This window comes from Staurois parvus, unplaced genomic scaffold (assembly GCF_062004578.1).
Source record: "Staurois parvus isolate SC_StPar_1 unplaced genomic scaffold, SC_StPar_1.0 ptg000145l, whole genome shotgun sequence".
Taxonomy (NCBI): Eukaryota; Metazoa; Chordata; class Amphibia; order Anura; family Ranidae; genus Staurois; species Staurois parvus.
Genome location: NW_028317941.1, coordinates 16,822,493 through 16,848,183, shown reverse-complemented (window position 1 = coordinate 16,848,183; position 25,691 = coordinate 16,822,493). Strand labels below are relative to the sequence as shown.

Here is a 25,691-nt window from a genome sequence, read left to right as displayed (position 1 = left end):
ACTGTTGTCTGCCATCTTGATTACAGGCTCTGCACTGACCCACATGTGCCCCACCTATCAGTAATAGGACACACTTGCCGCTTGCTACTGAGTGTAGTACCGCCACGCTGGCATCCTTTTTTATACCTGTAAGGGGTGTTTGACATGAACACTCCTCGTACTAACCTCTCCAGTGGCCTATGTCTCCTTCCCAATCTCTCTTCCAGGTCTGCAGCTTCCATTAGACTCTAGAATTGAACACTTCTGGGGGGTGTTGGATGCCCATGTTCTATCCTCTAACCCCTATATCAATACAGGACTCAGAATTGACATAGAGGTTGGAGTATTGAACCAGAGTGCATGATGGTAGTACAGACAAATGACACTGTTGAAGTCTGAAGAATCTGATAAAACCTGCATTGCTGGGAAAGTGAAAAGGTAGGGGACATAAGTTGATGAAAAGGTAAGCATAATACAACTCTTATTGCAGGGAAACTCAATTTGGATTTTCTTAGGTGGCGAACAGGTTCTTGCTACAAAGCTTGAGGGGGGTCAGTTAAAGCGGTAGAAAACTGCCACAAAAATTCACAAAAAAGGTCCCCTGCAAAATAATAGCATAATGTGGTAGTATGCATTGCATACTAGCACATTATAAAAGACTTACCTTAGAACAAACCCTCCAGTGACGCGCTGACAGGGCTTCCATTTTCACCAGGCCTTCCTTCTGGGTTCGCTGGCTTCGGCTGTTTGACCGGCCAAGCCACGATGACGTCACGGCCTCTGCACGGCTCTCTTAATGGACAGCACGCCGTCCACTGAACGCAGTACGCATGTGCTGGTGAGGTCACCAGCTGCCACTGTACTAAAAGTATCTCCTAAACAGTGCGTATTTAGGAGGTATTCACTGTACCTACAGGTGAGCCTTATTTTAGGCTTACCTTTAGGTACAAGTAAACAAGGTAGGTTTACTACTATTTTAAAGCAGAACTATAGGAACACAGCCTATAACAATTCTGCAGTATAGAACAGGGTACCTTCTAAAATTTAAGTTAATGGAATTTTGTAATGATTTAAACCTGGATTAAATGTGGTCTTTAAGTATGGCTGTACTGAGTAAAGTGTAACTATAGAGTGGTAGAGTGTCAAGTTTTTATTACTGTCAGTGTACCCATTGAGGAGATTCACCTATTTATCTATACTGGTGCTCCTAACTTTCTTCTAATTTCTTGTTGCGTCTGTGGCATTGGAACTAAAGGGGAGTTTCTCTAATGGTACACAAACTGCATTTAAAACGGGGTTGCACTCACGCTGTCAAAAAATAAAAAAACGGTAGCTGCTGACTTTTAAAAAACACACACTCGCCTGTCCCTCGGTCCCGCTGTGTGTCCCCTGCAACCCGTTTTACCGGCCGTCTTCTCTCCTTGGGCGCCAGCATCTTCAGTGTGGGCACCCGGCTGTGACAGCTTGCGTTTTCACAGCCAGGTACCCACTGCTCATGGCCGAGTAGCGCTGTGCTTCCTGAATGGTCCTGTAGTCTTCTGGGGACAAGTCATGTGTCCCAAAATACTAGGGGGAGGGAGGAAAGGAGGACACCTTCCACTTCCGATCTCAAAGGTGATCGGAGTGGAAGTGGGAGCGTCTACCTGTCAAATTCGGGTACCCGCTCCCCCCCCGCCCCCCCAAAGGTGTAAATCCTTAATGGGGAGCAGGGGACCAGTCTTTAACCATTAGCCGCCCGGCCAATGGCCGTTTGGCGGCTTCAGATGTGCCTCTTCATTCCGGGTGCACGCCATTTGGCGTGCTCCCGCACATGCGCCGTTTGCGGTAATGCAGAGCGGCGCAGCAGCGGGATCTGTCACGGGCCGTGCACCTCGGACACGGCCGATGACAGATCCGAGTACCGGCTCCCATTGCTGGTACCATGTGACCTGCTGTGACCAATCACAGCAGGTCACATGACAGTTGTATACAATGGATGGCTTCATTCATGATGCCATCCATTGTATACTAGTGCCTAGCTGTGAATGGTCACAGCTAATCACATGCACATGTCATGTGATTAGCTGTGACCAAATCACAGCTAAGCACAAAAAGAAAAAAAAAAAAAAAAAGAGCTGAATGAATCGATTTCATTCAGGTAAATGCTTGCTTATAGCAAAGTAATTCTTTGCTATAAGCAAATTTTGTAAAAAAAAAAAAAAAAAGCTGATCACTTCCCCAAAGTAGTACAGTGTTACTATGGTAACATTGTACTACTTTGGTCATAGTAAAATATGAAAAAAAATCTTAAAAAAAATAAAAAAAAATGTAATAAAAAATTAAATATAATAAAAAAAAAAACAAAACAATATATATTTTTTTTTTTCATACTGTCACCAGTCAGTGTCCCTGTTAACCGCCATGCCAGTTATATGATGACGCTGTACTGCACTGGTGACAGTATGTACAGTTTGGTCTTTTTTTGTTAATTTAGCAAAAAATAAAAACCCCAGCGGTGATTAAATACCACCAAAAGAAAGCTCTAGTTGTCTGAAGAAAATGATAAAATTTTAGTTTGGGTACAGTGTTGTATGACCGCGCAATTGTCATTCAAAGTGTGAGAGCGCTGAAACCTGAAAAATGGCCTGGGCAGGAAGGTGTAAAATTGCAATGGTTAAAGTGGAATTTCCCCCTTTTGGGTGGAGCTCCGCTTTAATAACCTGATGGGTTTAACTCTTTTCTACTCTATCCAAAATATTTTAAAATGTTTTGGCTATATAGTGAATACACTGTAACTTTCATATATAGGAAAATAGACATGGGATAGATATGTCTGTTAAACATCATGGAGAATTACTGTTGCCTTCCTTTTGTTAATGTTGGTCTTGACCTATTATCAAAGTCTTTTTTTTAACAGTTTTACAGGTGAAATCTAGCATAGTTTGCTCATCCATGCTAACATAATGATGAACTCTATCTGCATGGACAGATCCAGTAGTTGGAACTCTTGCAAAGACTGCAAAATGAGAGTTCTATATTAATGAGGAAGTCTAGGCAACAGAAATTGACAGACTGCTAATGCTGTGGAATTATGTCCATGATAAGTACACCTTGTTTTCAGAAAAAAATTAATTGACATTATAGTAACAATAACAATTGAGAGCATTTTGTTCCAAACAAAGGAACCTTAAACAATTAATAAACGCCTACTTTTACTGTGGTTATAAATCCTCACATGTACCCAGTGGAGTGACTGGCTTCAGGTTATACACAGTGCTTAAATCCTCCTACACAAGTTGTACATGTTTATCTATAGCAGTGCTTCTCAACCTTTTTTCAGTCAAGGCATCCTTTAGAATTATGGACAATCTCGAGGCACCCCATTCTAAAACATAAAAAAAGAAACTAATTGTTTTGCATAACACAGCAACATCCACGCATGTTCCCCATTTAAGTGAAATCTTGATCTCACCCATGCTGTTGTAAACTTCTGGTGTGGCAGGGGTTAATAGAACTGAGGGAGCTGTAACAGGCACTAATCAAGAGTGCCCTCCTATGCCCTCCCTTTCCAGTCCTCCCCCCTTCTTCATTCATAGAAGCCAGTAGTATAGCTTTTAAAAATGAAACCGGCTCTATGAATGGAGGACGAGCAGATGACTGATAGGTCTGTCCCTTCATTTTATAGATTGCATTCATCCAAAAAAGCTGTTGTATGTCCTCTATGAATGGAAGAGGGGGGCTTAAAGGGTGAGTATAGTTGGGCATTCTTGTTGAGTGCCTGCCACAGTTCCCTTATTTCTACTATCCCCCGCCACATCCAAAAATATTAAATTGGTTGTAAAGGCCGAAGGTTTGTTATCTTCATGCATTCTATGCATGAAGGTAAAAAACCTTCTGTGTACAGCAGTGCCCCCAGCCCCCCTCAATATTTACCTGAGCTTTATCGAAATTCAGCGATGTGAATGACAACCTCGGCTGTCCCAGGTCTCTTCCTCCTCCTCGGCTGAGACAGCAAGCGGGAGCCAGTGGCTCCCGCTGCTGTCAATCACAGCCAGTCAGCCAGTGAGGGGAGAGAGGGGGCAGGTCCAAGCCGCGGCTCCGTATGTGAATGGACACATGGAGCAACGGGTGCTCCCATAGCAAGCTGCTTGCTGTGGGGGCACCCGACAGGAGGGAGGAGGGGGGGGGCAGGAGAACCTGCGGGAGACCCAAGAAGAGGAGGATCCAAGTTGCTATGTGCAAAACCACTGCACACAGCCGGTAAGTATAGATATGTTTGTTACTTTTTAAAAAAAATTAACCTTTAGAATAGCTTTAAGGCAGCAAGGGTGGGGAACATCAGAGATTATTATTATTATACAGTATTTATAAAGCGCCAATAGTTCGCTCAGCGCTGTACATTACAAAGGGGGACAGAACACGTGACAGAACAATACCAATACAATGCAAAACATGAGGGGATCAATATGGAAAGTTTTTACCTAAACCAGGCGACAGCAGCACAAGGGACTGATCACACTGATAAGTAATGTCCCTTTGTGCTGATTTATTTTTGGTTTTTTTACGAAACTTACGCTTTAAGTATTGAGCTGCAATTTTCATTCAAATACTACTATAATCCCATGTAGTTTAATCACATGGCACTAATGATTTTGTTGCAAAGAAAATTGTAATATCTGCTAAATAACTAGATTAAATGGTAATACATCAATATATAACTGTGGGGTCTAAAGGCCATTATACAATTAACTGTCCAAATAAACTTCAGTAAAATTGTTAATCTGTTTGGTATTAGGTTGAATTTATTTTTGTTTTAAAAAAAGTGATGCTGAATTATAGTAAAATATATCTTTTTTACTTTTTTTTTTTTTCCCACAGCTGTGTTTATAGCCATTAAAATAATTGTGGTTGGAAATGTCCTATTCACTAACAGGGATGCTGCGCTTTAACTGTGTGGCAAAATCAAGCTTTAGACTCAATCCTGAAATATTTTATTCTGTGTTTAATCACTTTTGTTTAAACTGGCAATAGACAAGTATACCTACCCAGTGATTACGGAATCTGCCCACAGTTATTTTGTATGTTCTCTCTGTCTATATGGGTTGACTCAATGGGCTGCACAAGCCTGAAGAATATTGGTGGTTTAACTGGCTTCTGACCAAATTGGCCCTTTTTAGTGTCTGTGATTTAGCATTAGTATGTAAGTTCCTTGGGGGAGTTTGTGTATATTGGATCATTTTTTATACATTAATGTGGTATTAAATCCAAAACCAAAAATGTAACGTATTGCAGCTTACCATTCATTATATTCGGTGGCTGCATTTGTTTTCTTTTTTAGTCTTTTTGCCCTTGTTTTCTACTGGTGATCTGCCCAGAAACACACCTCCTGTGTTAGAATGCCTCCATTCTGGATGAAGGAGCACAGGGGGCAGTTTTGGACAAAGGCATTGTCAGTGATGTCAAGGGGATTGTTAGATATACTAGCAGATTTATGCATATTAACAAATTGAAGCCAGCTATTACTTTATTAGCAGTTACAGCAAATATTTATATTCCTTTTTGGGATAAAGGTTTTATGGAAACAAATAAAACGTATCATTGTAAACACCCCTGTCAGTAATAAATGGGTTGTGTCATCCCTGTAACTGATACATCTGCAAGAGAGCTTTTAAAAAACAACTGACTTACTGGCCAAATCACCAGCTGAAAATAGAAGAAAGAGAGCCTAAAACGGCATACTACTGCAGCTTTAACATCTAAGAATTGGTAAGCTGCAATATAATACATGTTTGCTTTTGGGTTTAATACTGCTTTAAAGAATAAAAAAATAAATTCTTCTTTTAACATTGTGCTACGTCTGACTAATAAGGGTACGGGAGACACCCAAAGGTCCCAGACATTGCTTTTCAGGAATCATCTATCCCTTTCATTGCACTGCAGTAGACGTACAATGTTCCTGTGCAAATGCAGGCTTTTTGAAAGTCAATATTTGTATAGGCTTAGGCAAGCCTCCATCCCTGAGTGTTTGGACCTAGGCACCATCCAAAGGATTATTGTGATGAGGAAGGGAAGGTCTGGCACCTTGCGGTGTCTACTAGTTTGGTTGGGACATCTTTTTTTATTTAGTCAAATTTTGAGAAAACCCCACCATGTTACGTGTATCTATTCACACAGCATATCTAAAATATTTTAAAAAATCTTTCTTGCCTATCAGATGCTTCTTATAAGCAGCCCTCTGGGCAGATAGCAGGCTACTCTGAACAATGTCAAAGTGGGGACAGACTGACTTTTCCCTCCTTAACATACAATACAATGCAGAAGACAATCTTTGTTAGGGCAAGTTTAGGTTTAAAGTTGAAGTCTAGTCATTTTTTTTTTTTTTAAACCACTCAAGGGAAGCTACCAGCAGCAATGATGTGCCCCAAGTGCTAGTGTCTGCTGTTTCCAGTAGAAATCCTTAGTCATCTGCCCTTGTATACCCCCACAGCAGTGTTTTTATGGTGCTGCAGGGGTAAATATCAATACAGATCCCCCCACACCAGTGCTTTTCTGGTGCTTCAGTGGTTAATATTAATATCTACTATGCCTGCATTTCCGCTCCTTGCTCCATTCATAGCATCCGTACTATAGGTTCCCACAATGCAAATTGTCCTGTGAATGGAGGAGGCAGCCCTTTTATTAATCTGCTTGTCCTCCAATCACTGATCTTGTTGCAGAATGGGAACCTATGAACCTTTTTATGAACAGAAAATGGGTCGGAAAGGTTGGGCATAGTCTGCATTTTTGACAAGGTATCCAGTGGCAGAAGACGGAGGATTTCTATTAACAGCAGCCGCCAACTTCATCGCAGGTAAGTACTGGCCCTGGTGCTGTTTAAAATACATAAATTATTCACTAAAATTCAGCTTTAATTATGGTAAACACTAAGGGCTCATGTACACAGGTCGTTTGAAAAACTTTTCTGAACGCTGGAAACTGACTGCTAGAAAACGTAGGTTAAAAACGTCAGTTTAGCTGCGTTTACCTGCTGCGTTTTATGCGTGTTTGCGTTTAGTAGCATTTTTAAAAGATAACCTCAGGAGATCCTCCCAAATGCCCAAAATGCACATGAAAAATAATAATTAACTATTTCAGACATTTTGTGGGAAATAGAGCAGAAGCAGAGAGAGCAGTACTTTCTGATAGGTGTTGCAACTGTAGCAAAAGTGGCTCGTGAAACATGCTTGGCACTGTGAGAGGAGCTACATAGTGCTGTAATGCCTCCGGACGCATTCTGGAGTGCACACAACACTCCTTGTGCTTTTTTTGATGTGTTTTGATGTGTTCCAGTACAGTTCGGTGCAAAAATAATGCGGCACGTTCTACCATTTTTTTCCTGCACGCAAAACCTGGCACTGGTGTACTAGGTCCATTTGAATACATGGAAAATGCTGCGCATGCATTTTTGATGAAGAAAAAAGGCACTGGGCAGCATCTGGATATGGACCAGGCCAAAAACGTGTCTTAGCGCAAATGCGCATAAATGCGTTTACATGCGGTTATAAGCGTTTGGCATTTGAAACGCTGGTAAACTCTACTCCTGAACTCAATTTGTGTGCTTTCAAAAAAATTACTAACCTCAACTTCCTGTAAACTACTGTAGATGACATAGTGTACATGGACACATAGGAAAACATAAAGGAGAGTTCAGGAGCTGCTGAAAAAAACGCACAACTGCTCCTAAACTTCAGTTTCGCAGCTGCAGTGTACATGAGCCCTAAATTCCCAGTCCCTTCCTTAACGTTGAGAAAAACTTTAGTTTTGGAGTTTTAAAAAAAGAGAAATAAAGTGTAAGGCTCCATGTACACGGGACACTTCTGAACGATGGAAACTGACTGCTGGAAAGCGTAGGTTAAAAAATGTCTGTTTCGCCGCGTTTGCATACCATGTTTATGCGTTTTTATGAGCGTTTGCGTTTAGAAGCGATTTTTAAAGATAACCTCAGGAGACCTTCCAAAATGCCCAGAATGCACTGAAAAACCGTAAAAAATTAACTATTTTAGACATTTGGAGAGAAATAGAGAGAGCAGAAGCAGAGAGAGCAGTATTTGTTGAGATTAGCTGGGTTTTTTTTTGTGGCGTTTGGATGTGTTCCAGCTCATTTCTGTGCAGAAATGATTGCAGCAGTGTCTGATATATTTTCTTTCATGTGAAACCTCAAAGTATGGTGTACCAGGTCCATTTAAGTACCGGGAAAACGCTTTGCATGCATTTTTCATGATGAAAAAAGGCTCGGGACAGCATCTGGGAATGGAAGAGTTAGAAAATATTCCAAACGCTTATAAACGTGGTTAGCCGCGTTTGCAAGCGTTTGGCGTTTGAAACGCTGATAAAATCTACTCCTGAACACAAGTTTGGTGCGTTCAAAAAAAGACTGTAAACTCCACTGCCTGTAAATGACGATGTGTACATGGACACATAGGAAAACATTATGGAGAGTTCAGGGGCTGCTGAAAAAAACAAAGAAAAGCTCCTGAACGGGAGTTTATCATCTGCAGTGTACGTGGAGCCTAAGCAGCAAATGTTAAATATATTTTTTTTATTATGCCCTGTAAATAGGAACATGTAACAAACATCAAGTAGGTATTATTCCAGTTTGGCTGACAAAGTAGAAATAGACGTTAAGTGCTGCATTCTTTTACTATCCGGCAATGTGTGCAACATTATTTTCCCTTTCTTCTTTTTTCCTTTGGTAGAAAAGGTCTTCTGATGATTATTATATTTTTAGCTCTGTCTCGTAACAAGATTGCATTTTTGATCTATGTGAAAATCTCAGAGTTACTGCAGATTTAGGTCAAACAGCCCTCCCCATAGCCAGCTAGTTTACTTTTTGTTCTAGATTTTTTTGTCTTATTTAATGGTATATTTTTATAATTTCTTAACACTTAATATGACTGCTGTTATGCATTAGTATTTTACAGCCAGGTTTCTTTCAAAGTAATTTTGTGGTTTTATATTCATTTATCATTATGTGTTAGAATGAAATTTTACTCCATGCAGACGACAGAGTAAATAATAAATACATATTTATATATACTTAGCCCTGGTTCACAGTGATGCGTTTCGGAATTCGTAGCATCTTCAGTGCGAATTCCGCACAGCATCACAGTTGCACCCCGTTCATACGAACCAACGAGGGTGTGTATGTTAACAACACCCCGACATCAGTCCGCAAAATGCTGTGCGATGTGCAGAATCTGATCGCATAGGTGTGAATACCTATGCGGTCCAATTCTAGTGCAGACCAAAAAAGGGTCCTGCGCGTTTTTGGTGCGGGTGCTGTGCGAATAGAGCCATACAAAATGTATGGCTCTAATCGCACCGCATACAAATCGCATGTGATTTGTACAGGAATGTGGACCTAGGGCTAGTGTGCTTTCACACTGATGCAGTGTGATTTTCCTGCATCATGGTTGCAGCACAGTTACCTGCAGTTTTTGTGTGGGTTAGCTGCACTTTACCATAGACTTCTATTATATTGCACAGTTTTGGTGAAAGCCACATTGGAAACGCTGTAAAAATGTGTCAAAACTGCATATTAATTTTTAGTGCGTTTTTTGCAATGGGACAGTGTTAAAGGATAAGTTCACCTTTGGGAACATGCTACATGTTCCCCCCATTTTTAGGGTGGAACATGTAACATTCCCAGTGCTGCAGCCACTGCCCGAAACCGTGCGGGGCTCTGCCCACACAACCACATGGGGCTCCTTCCACACAGCCGTGCCATTCATTCACAGAATGAACTACAAGTACCAACATCTTTTGCGATACTAAAAACTAAAATAAAGAACTAATGCGGGAGCCACATCCAAGTACTGGTAAGCTGTAATATATTACACTTTAATCTTGGGTTTAGATACTTTAAGACTTTTTGCATTGCATTTTCATTTTGAATCTGTATATAGCAGCCAAATGGCTTCAGTTAAATCAGACTTATACTGTATCTCTGCAGCAAATTTAAATACTAAAAAAAACACCCTGTAAGCAAAGAAGACTTCACTCACAGAATGATGGCCACTAATGGCCATTTTAATTTGACAACACATGTCCTTAAAAGAGAAGTATGGGTTTAATTTTTCTAGCTTCATCCTATTCCCTGTGAGCTGCTAATACATAAAAATCTTTTCCAGCCCTCTGAGAAGTGACCCTTTCTGTTAAAATCAAGGTAAATACCTTTCGGGGGGGGGGGGGGGGGTTGCAGTATTCTCCGGATTCTTATGCTGACAATCTTGTCTGGATCCACCTCCTTTCCTACTCCTGTGACAAACAAACAAATGAAACCAGCGCTCAGGCCTTCATGCAGACTTGAAGGAATTCAAAATGGCAAACGAAGAGGTGCTGCCCTGTCAAATTTAAAATGAGAAAACAAAAACACACAATTAGAGGACTAATACCTGTTCCAGCGGCATGTCATGGATCTTTACTCCCTTGCACAATGCGGCGGGTATGTTAGCATTCAACACACTCACAAGTGTTGGGCGCTGACAATTCCATTAGTGGCCATCATTCTGTGAGTGAAGTCTACGGAAGGGGGTTCTTCTCCCGAAACGTGTCAGCTTATCCCCTGTTGGGGCACAGCATTGCATTGACTGCCATTGTGGACTATTCACACTGCTTTTATTATCGTTTGGTTTGTGAGTATACATCTATTTGATTACACAATAAACACGTGGTGTACCACGGTAATGCACAATGAGAGTGCGCTCATTTCCTACTCCTGTGTTTGATGCCGGCTCTGAGCTGCCTGCTCTCCCCCTCCCTCCTCACATGGCTCAGATTTATTCTCTTACAGACAGCCGCTATCTGCACACTGTGTAGCTGCCTGCTATGCTGCAGTGCTGACATGTGAAGTTCCCAGATAAACTGCTGTGCAGCATAGCATTCACATAGAGGGTGTCTGTAAGAGATCAATCTGATCTGTGTGTTGTGTTAGAAATGAGGAGGGACGAGGGAGAGAGGGGCTGTGCTGCCTGTACTGAGACAGTTCGGGGATGTGAAGAGCTCAACTTGCACAACCTACAAGGAGGATGGGGGGCAAAACTGAAATCCCGGGGGGAGGGGTGTTGGTGGTGTTCAGGTGTGTGCCTGTTTGGTAGGTGTGGCCACATCTCTCAGTGGAGGAGGGACATAAGGGGGGGGCAGCTTGCTGACATTGTAACCACCTTCTCTAAACTTTCAAACCGCAAATGGACTATTATAGGGACCTACATGACAGATGAAGTGCCTCTGCTGGAAAAAAACATAAGGACAGAGGACAGAAATAACAGCTGATTTATGGTTATGGTAATATTTGTGAATTTTTTAGCCTATTCCATACTTCTCCTTTAAACATCTTCATAAAAACTCAGGGTCTTGAAACCTGGGGCACTCCTTTGCAAACTGGCGAATCCCTTCAGACACTTTATTATTGGTCAGTTAGGCTGCCCATTGCAGTGATGCAAGTGAGTGTGTCAGTAATTTATTTTACAAGCAAAAAAATCAGAACTGTATATTAAGTTTTTGTTTAAAATGCATGAAAATACAAAGGGTGATTGCACCCTTATGTACAGTATACTGTCTATTATTTTCTATATCTTCTAGTGACATATGCATTTTTAATGGAGAATCCAAGTTCATGGTATATCTTAGACAGATGTATCGTGATAAACTGCTGTTCTTACCAGTTGTTGGCAGGAATGCAAGTTCATACTCTCGCCCTGGATGTCTGTTGTGGCAGAACAGCTTTTTCATTGTCCGTGACACCACGGTTAACAAAGTACGGGGCTTAGGGGTATGACAACATCAGCATTCATGAAAATTTTGTTTGACATTTCATATGTTCTTAGGACTTTAGGCCAAGGTTGTAGTGGGGCTGAACAGATGAACTGACATAAGAGTTTTGTATGATACTTCAGGTCTGTGAGTTGGCAGAAGCCCTGTGTAGTGAGTTTAGATTGGAAGATCCAGGACATCATATATTATAGCCATAACAGATATTTTTTATTTTAGGATTTTTCTTTACAAAATGAGTAACCTTCAGGTGAGCTCCAGGCAAATGGAAAACACAGTTTAATGCAGTTTTACGTATACTGCCTTAAGATTAACTAAATGTATTTTTACATACATCTACAAGTACTTGAGTCTGCCTTGATCAGCCTCCTGGCATCCTTTGCACACCAGCATTTGGACAAGAAGATGACTGAGCAAAAGCATCCAATCAGGCTTTGCTACATGCCCATGTGGTTATAATTACCATGTTGATAGGAGGAGAGAACACAGAGTGAGCAGAGTTTATGACTTACCAGTTTGTTGCTGCTCTATCTTCATTGAGCAGTCAAGAGGCGAACGGGGCAAGGTTGACATAACATTAATTCTAACACAGAAAGTGATGTTTAACTCCGGTCTGACAGAGGTATATGAATCACAAAAAGGGCTGTACAGAATTTCAAAATCTTTTTGGCGGAAAAAGCGGTTCACTTATGTGTTTTTCACTTGTATATTTAAAGAGAAACTTAATTCCTCCCTCCCCTTACCTTTTTTTTTATGGTGTAATCCACAAATAACATACTCACACCCTCACCTAGCAATCCAGTGGTGTCCTTTAGGGATCTGACATTCTGTTGCTGTACATTGGGTCTCGAATTGCCATCCTCCTTCTGTAATGGGAGGGAGCTGGCTGATACTTCCAGCCTTGTCTATACTTACCTGCTGTTTGCAGTGATTTTGCACAGAACAGCCTGGATCCACCTCATGTCAGGCCCCCAGCAGGTTCTCCTGGCTCCTCCTGTCTGTCGGTTGCCCCCACAGCAAGCAGCTTGCTATGGGGGCACCCGTTGCTTCGTGTGTCCATTCAAACACGGAGCCATGGCTTGGACCTGCTCCCTCTCTTCCCTCATTGGCTGACTGGCAGTGATTGACAGCAGTGGGAGCCAATGGCTCCCACTTGCTGTCTCAGCCAATGAGGAGGCAGAGACCCAGGACAGCTGAGGTTGTCATTCACATCGCTGGATCACGATGAGGCTCAGGAGATTATTGAGGAGACTGGGGCAGCTGCTGCACACAGAAGGTTTTTTACCTTCATGCATAGAATGCATGAAGGTAAAAAAACCTTCTGCCTTTACAACCACTTTAACCTTCAGCTTACCCACTTGCCAACCGCGCTATAGCTGAATGACGGTTGTCCAGTTCTGGGAGGGCGTCATATGAGTGCACCCACTGGCGCGCACCCGGCGCTCTCCATGATCACATGATGAGGTAAAAGGCCAATCACAGCGGCCTTTTACCAAGTGATCAGCTCAGTGATTGCACGTGTCCAATGACACAGCAGATCACTCTAAATACAAATGCCAGTAATCGGCAGCACTTTCCTCATGCTGTCAGAGCATGAGGAAAGTACTGACAATAACTGGCAAAGGACACAGAGAACATCTGCACCAATCATCAGGCCACTGATGAACAGTGCCTTGCACCAGTGCCCAGCAGTGCCTCCTATCAGTGCTGCCAGTCAGTGCTGCCAGTCAATGCTGTCAGTCATTGCCGTCAGTCAGTGCCCATCATTGCTGCATATCAGTAAAGTATCATCAGTGCCTCCTCAATGTCCACAAGTGCTACCTTGACAATGCCACCTCATCAGTGCTGCCTATCTGTGTCACCTCATCAGTGCCCATCAGTACAGCCTCATCAACGCACATCAGTGAAGGAGAAAAATTACCTGTTTGCAAAATGTTATAATCGAAACAAAGAGAAACTTTTTTTTTTTTTCAGCATTATTTGCTCTTTTTTTGTTTTATATTGCAAAGAAATAAAACACTCAGTGGAGATTAAATACCACCAAAAGCAAGCTCTATGTGTGTGAAAAAAAGATAAAAATTTCATATGGGTACAGTGTTGCATGACTGCGCAATTGTCATTCAAAGTGCGACAGCGCGGAAAGCTGAAAATTGGCCTGGGCAGGAAGGGGATAAAAGTGCCCGGTAGGCAAGTGGGCCGGAAGGGGATAAAAGTGCCCGGTAAGCAAGTGGTTAAAGTGGTTGTAAATCATTACATATACTCAGTGAAGTGACTTACCTCAGATGATGAAACAGATCTTCCTACACAAGTTGTCCCTGTCTATCTGCAGCCATATCTTTTCTAAAGCAGTTCAAAAGGCTGAACTTTTTAAAGCGTGTCTGAAAGTTCAGAAAAAAGGGGGTGAAGAGCTGAAATTACACTCTATAGAGCTTAGTGAGGAGATCTCTGAGAGCTGATTGGAGGGAAGAGACACACCCTCCTCCACACAGCTCACAGAGACAGAACTGAGGCTGTCAATTTGCTGGAGGTCCCTCCCCTGTCACCACTTTTCTCTCTGTATCAGGAAAACCTTTCAGAAATGCTTCATGCTGATAGGAATGAAGCAGCAGACAGAAATGACACTTGGTACTCTTAATAGAGACAAGTACACACTATAGAGGGATATGCTTTGTTCATATTTCATGTCTGAGGTTTACAACAACTTTAAAGTTATGCAAATCCTGAATGTCTTGAATTGTGCAGTTTTAAACTACATTCTACTGGCCTTTGCATGACCAACAACATTTATTTAAAAACCGGAACCATTCTCTGCTCTACACAGAGCTGCCTACATACATTGTGAAATGAATAAACCTATGCTAGGCCGTGATTTGTTGAAATGTTCCTTTGCCCGAGGCTTATGCAAGACTGGGAAAAAAAATCTGTTTCTATATAAAAACACATTAATTGAATTGTGGTGAAGTCATGTAGTAGACCAGGGTTGATTCCCAAGCTACTGCTAATGAGTAGCCTTAATGACCCATAGTTTTGTTGCATTCTCAATTTTGTTTTGTGTTCTCCATGATTCACTGCACATTTAAAGAGAGTTCATAGATTTCACAGCGTACAGTGTTGCAGCTGTGCTGGCTAAAACTGTCCATGGCCCTGGACAACAAAGCCTGTGTATGTGGTACATCTCAGCGAGTGTGAAGCATCATTTTTTGCTTCTGCTTCACCGACCTGTCTACCCGAGGCAGCAGTGAGCCCATGACGAGAGCAGAGGCAGGGAGAGCTGCATAGGGCGACTCGACAACGCCATTCCTCTCACTCGGACTGGAAAGTGGAGCAGGAATTGCAGCATCAGTAATTCCAAGTTACGCTTGTGAGACAGATTTTCACAGCAAGTTAGACTTCTTAAGTGTTCACGTTAGACTGAAGACGATCCAGGTGTGACTCGGGCAGATAGCAAGGCATATGAAAGCCTTTTTATGGGGGTATTTTCCTGCATAACATAGCTGATATTTTTCCATCCAGCATCGCTTACCTTGTATCTGACAAAGGAGATATGTCCGTCCTGTCTTCAGTTTGCGTTACTAGACCACTTTATGTGGAAGAATACATAAAACATCCCTTTTTAACCTATTACGGTCCACAGTCAGCCCTTCAGATCTGTACAAAGTTTGGTGGTTTGCATATGACAATAAATTATTTAGTTATACCCCTCCAACGTTTTTTATTTTTATTTTTTTTAGGTACTTTTTTTTTATATGCCCGAACTCTTAATTCTAAGTAGACAGCAGCGTATTTGCAGCAACTTGGGGCCATTGTTTATTCCCAATTAGCTTGGCGAAAATGTGTGTGTGAACAATAGGAAAGTTAATTGTCAGGGTAGCGAGTGTCTACATTGGGTATCTTGCAGACCTAATCAAAACAAATGTCATTGTATCCCTAATATTCATGTTGACAACCCCCCATGGTTGATCCCTCTCGCTTAATCAAACTTTGCGTTTTGCTTCCAGATAGCTGATCAGCTTCCCTGGATTTCGCTGACGACACAGGAAAGCTTTGCCTGAAGATGGAAACACTGGAGTCTGAACTGACCTGCCCTATCTGTCTGGAGCTGTTTGAGGACCCACTGCTGCTGCCTTGCGCTCACAGCCTCTGTTTCAACTGTGCGCATCGCATCCTGGTCTCCCACTGTGCCAACAACGAATCCGTAGAATCTATTAACGCCTTCCAGTGCCCCACCTGCCGTTATGTCATCACACTCAGCAAGCGTGGCTTAGAAGGACTCAAGCGGAACGTGACTCTGCAGAACATCATCGACAGATTTCAGAAAGCATCTGTGAGCGGGCCTAATTCCCCTAGTGAGACGCGGCGTGAGCGGGCATACGATACCAACAACAGTATGACATCTAGTGAGAAAGTACTCTGCCAGTTCTGTGACCAGGACCAGGCACGAGAGGCCATAAAAACATGTGTGACCTGTGAAGTGTCCTACTGTGATGACTGCTTGAAGGCAACTCACCCTAATAAGAAACCTTTCACTGGTCATCGTTTGATTGAACCTATCCCTGACTCACACATCAGAGGATTAATGTGTCTGGAGCATGAGGATGAAAAAGTGAACATGTACTGTGTGACCGATGACCAACTAATATGTGCCTTGTGTAAACTGGTTGGCCGGCATCGGGATCATCAGGTGGCTGCTCTTGCTGACCGATATGACAAATTGAAGGTAAGTGCATCAACAGCTGATGGTCAGCTAAGTGTCTGTTGGTCACTTCATAATCCTATGATGGACATTATACACATATGGGTTTGAAAGGTCTAAATCAACAGTGGTAGCTGTAAGTACCTTCTAGAAACCAATCAGAACTCAGCTTTTTTTTTTTAGTCTGCCTACTCTAAACGGGCAAAAACTGATTTCTGGTTGGTTGCTTTTGTTTTTACATATTTTTTATTTTTTTTTTACGGTTTTGTTTAATAATCCCATTAATGCCAATCAAGTGTCAATAGATTACAATCAGATGTAATATAGGAATTTCATACTGTACTGTACTGGCATGTTTTATAACATCAGATCTAACCAAATTCATTTTCATTTGGCTTGTGCAACTCATAAAGATTAAAATTTTAAGCTGGCTTTGAACAAAATAAATGAATGTTAAGTAGAATATAATGATAAGGTCATGTTAGTCCAGTGTTCTCTTGATCTGTAGAGGTAACTAATGTGGACTTTGTCAGTATTTTTCACAGTAATTAAAATAACAGATCATCAGTATGTCACCGTATGATTTTCAGTTTTACAAAAACAGTTTACAAAGAACATAGCACTTTTATTGTCTTTTTGATGGACATAAATGTCTAATCATTTTCCAAAAGTATATTTTCTTTGTTGCATTAGCAGAACACCGTATAGATTTTTTTTTTTTTTTACTGTACTCAGTCATTTCTGGCACATACAGGTGGAACCATATAATCACGCCTTCAAAAGTGTTCGCATGCACCAGTTCTTTACGTTTAAAATAAAGCCATATTTTTTGAAGAGCTATTACCAGGAATTACAGAAACACATCTTTTGTTCCATAAATAATCCTCCGGATGTTGTTGGTATTTTGGCGCCAAGCTCGGTTAATTACTTACTCTCTAGTGTTGCTAATTATTTTAATAGTAGATCATCCTTCACTAGGCGGGAAACAGACAGCTTGTGTAATCTCCCCTCTTGTAGCAGAGATGGAAGGTAACCTTTTTGATTTCTTTATTTTTAGTGTAAATACCATGGCAGTCAGCTGATTGGAATGCACAGTGATTCAGAAAGGGTGGAATGTATACGCTAGTCCTTTTTTTTTCTGACAAGTTCTAATCCATTCTGTACATGGAGGCAACTGTTGTCATAAATTATACATTCACGCCCATCAAGACTAGAATTAGTTGAAGTGTACATAGTCTCATTTATGCTACTTCATATAGGATTAGTAGAACATATGTTGCTCATTTTTTAGAACACAAATGCCCTCCTACGTCTTGGAATAAATAAACATAGTAATTATGTAGATTTCTTTTTTAACTTCTTCCAGCAGGAGCAAATTGGATCGTGCTTTGCTGGGTTTTTTGCCTTCCTCTGGATCAACTGTGGGTATAGGATTATAACTTTTTTTTTTTTTTTTCTATGGTTGAACTGGATGGACTTTTTGTCTTTTTTTCAGCCAGACTAACTATGTAACTATGTAACATGTTTGTAGCATTACAATTAGCTCATACTTCCCATAACCATATAGTAACCAAAACCATTACACAGTCCTTTCCTAAGCAACAATATACTTGTTCTGGACCATCATACTGCTGATTCCTTAGGGGGGTAGTAAGTGTTAATTAATCTGCCATTTTTGTTCTAATAAACACTTATTGGGGCATCAAACTACATAGCTACAAGTGGTTTGTCTAAGATTTCAGCTTAATCATTTCCCTTGTCCCCCAAGTTAAATTCATATTGATCAAAGAGCAGAAAAACTGCCATTTTTAGATATATTGATACTCATAGAGCACTGCTGCCTGAATGGCCTTCCTGCAGCACTGGATTCCACAATTGGGTATCTATTAAAATCCAAAATTGCATTTCCCAAGCATTGTACAAAAGTTTGTCACAGCAGAGGATGTTAAGTAAACAAAAGGCTCAGATGCAGGTGGAGGATGTATATTTAAGGTTTCGCTTTTTTGTATATAAAAAAACAAAAAACTTAAGTAACTTTTGTCCTGACTTAACTTAGGAAACATTGGGTTTGATTTACTACAGGCAAATAGGCTGTTCACTTTGCAAGAAGCAAATTTGCCCCGGGGCTTAGCGAATGAGAAGCTTTGCTAACTTCCATCATCAAAACATGCACAAACAAACATGCTGTTTTTTTCCTTGCACAAGATTAGGTTTTCTTTGGAAAGTTAAGTTTCACCAGATTTGCTAAGCTGTGGGTCAAATTCCATTGCATAGTGCAACTTCACTTACACAGTGAACAGCCTAATGGCCTTTTAGTAAATCAACTCCATTATATCACTTTGGGAGCACTTTTGCTGTGGAAAGTTCCAACAGTTTCGTTTTTTTTTTACTTTTTGCCTTTTTTTATTTTTTCAAATAAATTAAATTATTTTTCTCAGAATCACTTATATCGTATAATATATTTTCTCTAAGAACTTTTAATTCTGCAATATATATATATATATATATATATATATATATATATATATCAATATAGTGTCATTCGTGGGGTCAAATAGATGTGATTAGTGAGAATTCAATTGAACAGAATGGAAATTTTGTTTTCTCAAATGCACAGATTTCTAAGTGTATGTGTGGTTTTCTTTAATTTTAGTAAAGTCTGGTCATACCAAAATCGAATGCTAAAAATTCTCAGAATACTTGAATGTCATTGGAAAAATTTCATTTGCTTTAAGTAGGAATTTTCGCTCAAAGATTAAGTTTAAGTTTTATTGTTTAATTGCCAAAAAAACCTTTGGGTCTCAACAACACGATTATTCACAGGTACTTTATTCGATCTATTATCAACATTTTTCCATTTTAGATAGAGTAGTGAATGGGTAAACATTTTGGCAGTTTTTTTTATTTTTCTTTCGCTCTCTAACGTAAAGGTAAGTCACCTCTTTGTTTGTACCAGAACAGATGTCCCCAATTGGAAGACTTCCCCTTTACCTTCTGTTCTACTAACACTGTACAGTATTGCATTTTTTGTCACATTGATAACAGTCGTTAGGGAGGGTGAATTTCCTAAAAAGGGTCACAGACTGCTATACAACCTTTACGGAGATTCTAACTAATAAAATTATTTGTTGCATATAGATATAATTTAAAGAAGTCAGGTATGTATGTATGTGTGTATGTGTATATATGTGTGTGTGTGTGTGTGTGTGTGTGTGTGTATATATATATATATATATATATATATATATAATGGTGTTTTATGAAGATATAGCAGGTACCTTTAGCTGAATAGATTAAAATACAGAAATACTTAAATAGTGCAGTTCCATACCTTATTTTTCTTTTCCCTCTTATTCTTGCGGTGGCCATTTGTACCAAAGGCAGATGGCCACCTCCCTTTACTACCTTGAACTCTGGATCTGCCATCTGGAATACATGGAAGTCTATATTATCTCAGGAAGGAGGGAGTGGAGGTCACTGGTAATGTAGCCTTTCCAGGATACATCTGTGAGGCCCAGGTTACATCACCAGTGCTCCAGAAAGCGGTGTGCCAAGCTGAAATAATTCTCTCCCGTTAGAGAATTGTGGAGGTTGGAGTGGGTACCTGTGAGAAATAGATACCCACTACCAGAAAAAGGAAAAAAAATCATAAACAAATGTATTAGAGAAGAGCAAGAGAGATGGATGAGTAGTACTTTCAAGTTTAGGTGAAGGTACACTTTAAGTATTGAATCGGTTTTTAAAGTAAATCTAAAGCCAAAAGATTTTTTTTTTTTTTCCTTTTGGATAGGGCAGGGGGATCTGGGTCCTGTTGGGGAAACTCAGTTTCACTTCTTGACCTGAAATGTCCTCTTAATCCAGCCATTCACGGGTCAAATTCTGAAAGAATTTTCTTTAGAAAATCTTTTCTAAGAATTTTCATTTGAATTTCGCACCATTAGTGGGCCACAGAAACGGGCAATATTCGTGCGATTATCAAATCTGAGTGATTGGGCATGTTGGAAATTTTTTTAAAAACGAACAAATTTTTAATCAATGATGGGGGAATCATGCGAGAAATGTAATTGAAAAAGAAATGAGCACAAGCTGTAACCTGGAAAGAAAAGAAAATTCTTGGCCACGAAACGTCTTTTCTGTAGGAAACATGAGGTGAAATTGAAGGCTTGGCTGGTTGAATTTCAAAATCAATGGTGGCACCATCGGATTACAAAACGCACAATAGACAATTGCCACTGTAACATTTGTGCCCCTTTTGAAGATTTAGGCTAATCGGAAGGTCCATTCATCCCTATGGACAGGGGTTGTAAACGGACATGCATCAGTTGAGTTTTAAGTGTGCCTGCATTTGTTTTTGATACAAAGATCACAGTTACTAGAACAGGATTTCAGGTTTCCTCTAGAGGTTGCTAGGGGTTCTTTGAGCAATGAGCAATTTCTGCCTCTTAGATAAGTTCCCACTGACACTACTGATTTTTTTTGTTTTTAAGCTATCTGTAAGGGGTTAATTATTAATAATCACAAGTGATTATTCAATCAGCATTCTTCCCACTGACCATCACACCAATGTATTATGAGTTTTAGACACAGTAAATTTTTTTTCCCTGAGATTGGAAAGTTATTTCAAGGGTTCCTGTACTGAAAAGGTTAAGAGGCTGTACTAGCATGTTACTAAAATGAAGCTCCAATACCGTACGATTCCTTTTGCAATCTTCTTTCTCACCCTCCTACACTATGAAGTCTGTACAGAGGACACTGCAAGAGGAGTGGGATAACACCTACTTTATATTTGTTACATGTCCCCATTCACATAGCATAACTTAAAAAAAATTTTTTTTATAATAGCGTCTTTTATAAGAGGGATATTTGCCATAATTAACACTGTCTGTACTGCGCCGACAGATCCTAATTATCAGTTTAATTAGATTTCAAAAATGGTTGCCCTTACAAAGAGTTAAAGGTACAGAAGCTGGTTCTCTTGCATTGTATGTTAATAAGGACAGACTTGGGACAGACTCTCTTTAATATTGTTCAAAAAACCTTGCAGCCAGCCACTGCACCTTCTACTGAGAAACATCTGAAAGTTAAGGATTTTTTACAAAAAAAGTTTTAGGCATGCTGTGAGAGTGGGAACATATAACACACTTATAGTAGGGCTTTTACGAATCTGACTGTAATAGTAGGGCTTTTACGAATCTGACTGTAAAAGTATAAATACACTTTAAAGCACAGCTTTAGCATAGGAGGAGATTGCAAGAGGAACTTCTGCAAAATTGACTGTAACTATATTTATAGGTTTTCCCCCATCATCCTTCTTAGAAAATCATCATGAGTTATGGGCAGAAGTCTATTGTAATAGACCTTGCAAACCGATTTTACATCGCCAATGTTTTTTTATCCATGAAAGCACTACATTACGTGCCAAGCTGAAAAAAGTCAGACAGATCATCAATGCCAAACAAGTTTGTAGTTATATGAATCAATATACCCTGTCTGTTATTCGCTTATACGGTGGAACTAATCAATTAGATATGGGAGTGGAACTGCTTTAGCTTTGATCCAAACAGGAATGATGTCCCATATTATACAGTTGTGCTCAAAAGTTTACATGCCCTGGCAGAAATTGTGAAATTTTGGCATTCATATTGAAACTATGACTGATCATGCCAAAAAACACTTTTTAATTGAAATATGATGATCATATGAAGCTATTTATTATCAAATAGTTGTTCGGCTCCTTTTTAAATCATAATGATAACCGAAATCACCCAAATGGCCATGATCAAAAGTTTACATGCCCTGCAATGTTTGGCCTTGGTACAGACACACAAGATGACACACACGGGTTAAAATGCCCCACGATGAGAATATCGGACTAATGATCGTTCGCTTTTTTTTTTTTTTTTTTTGCATGCTAGTCTCATATTAAAAGTAAAGAGGTTACCAAAGTTACGAAAATTCTTGTACGACAGAAGAAAAAGTGATGGAAGTGATATAATGTATTTGTTTTGTATTTTTGGACGGAAACGTTACGTAAGGAAGGTTCGCTTCGCAAGCGGTATTTTTCGTACGATTTTATGATCACCTGTACTAGGCTTTAATACAAACTCCTCTTACAGTACAAATAGTTAAGTGATTGCACCCTTGCCATTTCAGCCTTGACGAGACAACTGTCTGGGTGCCTCCTGCCCAAGGGAATAAGGATATATCGTTAAGTAACAGAATTGACGGTACATGTACGGCTTCAGCAAAAGCTAGTTGAATTTTCTGGCAGGCCTGTCGAGTGGATATTCTTGTAACCTCTCACTGGATATCTGTCAGATGGATGGCACAGATGTCTAGAGAGGTGGAAACATACATCTTCCACTGAGTGCAGACCTCAAAATGAGTGTGTTCCTAGATGAAACCGCTTAGCAGGAACACATTTTATTTATATCTAAAGCAAACATTACATTAAATGACTACTTGAAGTGGAACTCCGGTCAAACAACTCAATACAGTTACTTTTGCATTCAGTGTATGTGAACTGTTTCTTTTACAAGAAGATTATTATTATTATACAGTATTTATATAGCGCATAAAGGTTTGCTCAGCGCTTTACATGATAGTGGGGGACAGAACATGAGACAATACAGTAACAAAACAAAACACGAGGGGGTCAAGGGCCCTGCTCTTTCGAGCTTACAATCTAGGAGATGTTCTGTAGTTCAAAAAAAGTGCACTGGGCAGGACTGATTAGTGTTTGGGATTTCTATGCATTGCTGTGCTGTCAGAGCAGTACAGTAAGTTAGGAGCTCACTGTTTTTTTGGCAAGTCAACAGATATTTTTCTGTACTTGCAAAGGTTTTAAAGAGGCAAAGCATAGGCAAATGCCCATGTATTAGAAAGATATACTATATGTTGTTTTTTTTTTATTTCTCCCAGACACGTGTTAACTACTTGTCATCTGCTACAGATTTACTGCTACAGGGCAGATGTTCTGTGCACAACCACATATATAAACGTGATTTTCCATTTCTGCCACTGGGGGGGGGGTACGCACCTACCGCCAGAGTGCAGTTTCTGCTGTGATTGGACACAGCAGAAGCCGATCAAGAGGTGCCGGCCAATGGATGAGCGCCAACACCTGTTGATCGACGAGGAGACTGACAGAGCACAGCTCTGTCTGTAAACAAGGCAGAGCTGTGTTATGTCAACCGTGATCTGGTAGATTTTATTCAGGGTATAAAATCTAGCAGATTGCCTCGTAAAAACAGCACACTGTACACACACAAACACCGGCTAGGCACACAATTAACCCTTTGATCACCCTAGATGTTTAATCCCTTCCCAGCCAGTGTCATTAATACAGTGACTGTATATTTTTAGCACTGATCACTGTATTAATGTCACTGGTTCCCACTAAGTGTCAGTATCAGGCTGTCCACTGCAATATCGCAGTCCCCTTTATAAGTTACTGAACACCACCATTACTAGTGTATAAAAAAAAATCCAATATATATACCGCCAGTTGTAGATACTCTAACTTTTGCGCAAACCAATACGCTTTTTGAAATTTTTTCATGCCTGTTTGTTTCACATGCCTGTTCATGTGTCACCACATTTCACTGTTACCACTTAGCTCAAAGCTTGACTCACACTAAGGTAAGGTCAAGACACGCTTTCCCAGCAACCTGGGTCAGAACACTTCACAATCCACCAGGAATGTAAACCACAGATCTATAATCAGCTTCATATCGCAGGATCCAGCTTGTTCAGCAAAAAAAACAAAAAACAAATAACCTCTCATGGTGTAATGTGCACCTTTTTAAATCTCAATATATATTGCCCCCTTTTCCTATGAAGAAGTCACACATCATGACAAAACACGTCAGTGGCGGGGTTACGTGATGTCGTCACTCCAGAAGTCCGAGGTTGGCCATTTTGAATGCCATTTTGGATTGATGTTTATCCATAATGGGGCAATGTATATTGAGATTAAAGAGGCTATTATTCTTTTGGACTGGATTTAAATGCACTTATTTTGTAAGTAGTATTTATTCTTTCTGGGCTAATAAAGCACTGAGTTTGTTGATATTACACCATATGAGAGTGTGTTTTCTTTTTTCTGCTGAAAGGGTTGGATCCTGGGATATCAAGTTAATGATAAATCTGTGGTTTACCTTCCTGTGGGATTGTGGAGTGGTCTGACCCAGGTTGCTGGGAAAGCATGTCCTGACCTTACCTTTAATGTGGGTCATGTTTTAGGTAAGCGGGAGCAGTAAGAGGTGGTGGCACTCAGAGGCGGAACACACGGGCATGTTATGCTGAAGCATGCATGGTGTACATGAATGTGAAAATATTTTGAAGCACATTTATTTAAGAAGATTTTCTGCAAGAGTGGGGCAGATATTATTTAAGGAATTTGCTTTTTCATTTTCTTTTTGGAGTAGGTAGCAGATTCTTTTATTCTCATTTAACCATTCATTTTTTACAGATTCTATAACTGTATTTATATCTTATATTATCAGACTTAATTGTATTTTTGCACATGTACTTTGATGAAGTAATCTCACAATGGCTAAGTGGTTAGCACATCTGCCTGGCAGCACTAGGGTTGTTGGTGTGAACCCCAACCATGGCACTACCTGCACGGAGTTTGCATGTTCTCCCTGTGCCTGGGTGGGTTTGCTCCCACACTCCAAAGACATGCTGGTAGGTAATTGGCTCCTGTCTAAATTGGCCCTAGTATGTGTATGTATGAATGTGAGATAGGAACCTTAGATTGTAAGCTCCTTGAGGGCATGGACTGATATCAATGTATAATACATGTGTAAAGTGCTTTGTAAATTGAGGGCACTATGTAAGTAACTGAAATAAATAAATACAGTCCCCTACCCCCTGAATGCAGCCTCTGGCCAAATCCCAGCTGGCTCCTCTTCATACTGTATGTTCGTGCCACAGCCTTATCCATTCATATAGGTGGGCTGGTGGCTTTCAGGTGTCCTTTGAGTACAACTTACCCCTAGGGATGAATGTGACCATGTCATGCATGCATAGCATGAAGAGTGGTCAGCCAGGATCTTGTTGGAGGAAAGATTAGAGGATTCGTTAGGAAGGTAGGTATTATTCTAGGTGGGCTCAGATTTAATAAACGGAAAATCATTAAAGTTGACGTTGTCCTTTGTGCAATGAACCTTTTCCCTGATACTGTTTTTTGAGTGGTGGTGTACTGTATTGGAAGAAATTTCATCCT

The 25,691-nt window shown here is 40.3% G+C and overlaps 1 protein-coding gene across 1 annotated transcript in view; it reads left to right on the top strand.

The window, feature by feature from the left end:
• MID1 (midline 1) overlaps positions 1–25,691 on the top strand; it is a 276,740-nt gene that overhangs the window by 96,282 nt on the left and 154,767 nt on the right. The window contains exon 2 of the mRNA XM_089673900.1: positions 15,765–16,483. Within this exon, the coding sequence (XP_089530026.1) occupies positions 15,821–16,483 (663 nt within the window). The 5' untranslated portion in view covers positions 15,765–15,820. The remainder of the gene's footprint in view (positions 1–15,764; positions 16,484–25,691) is intronic.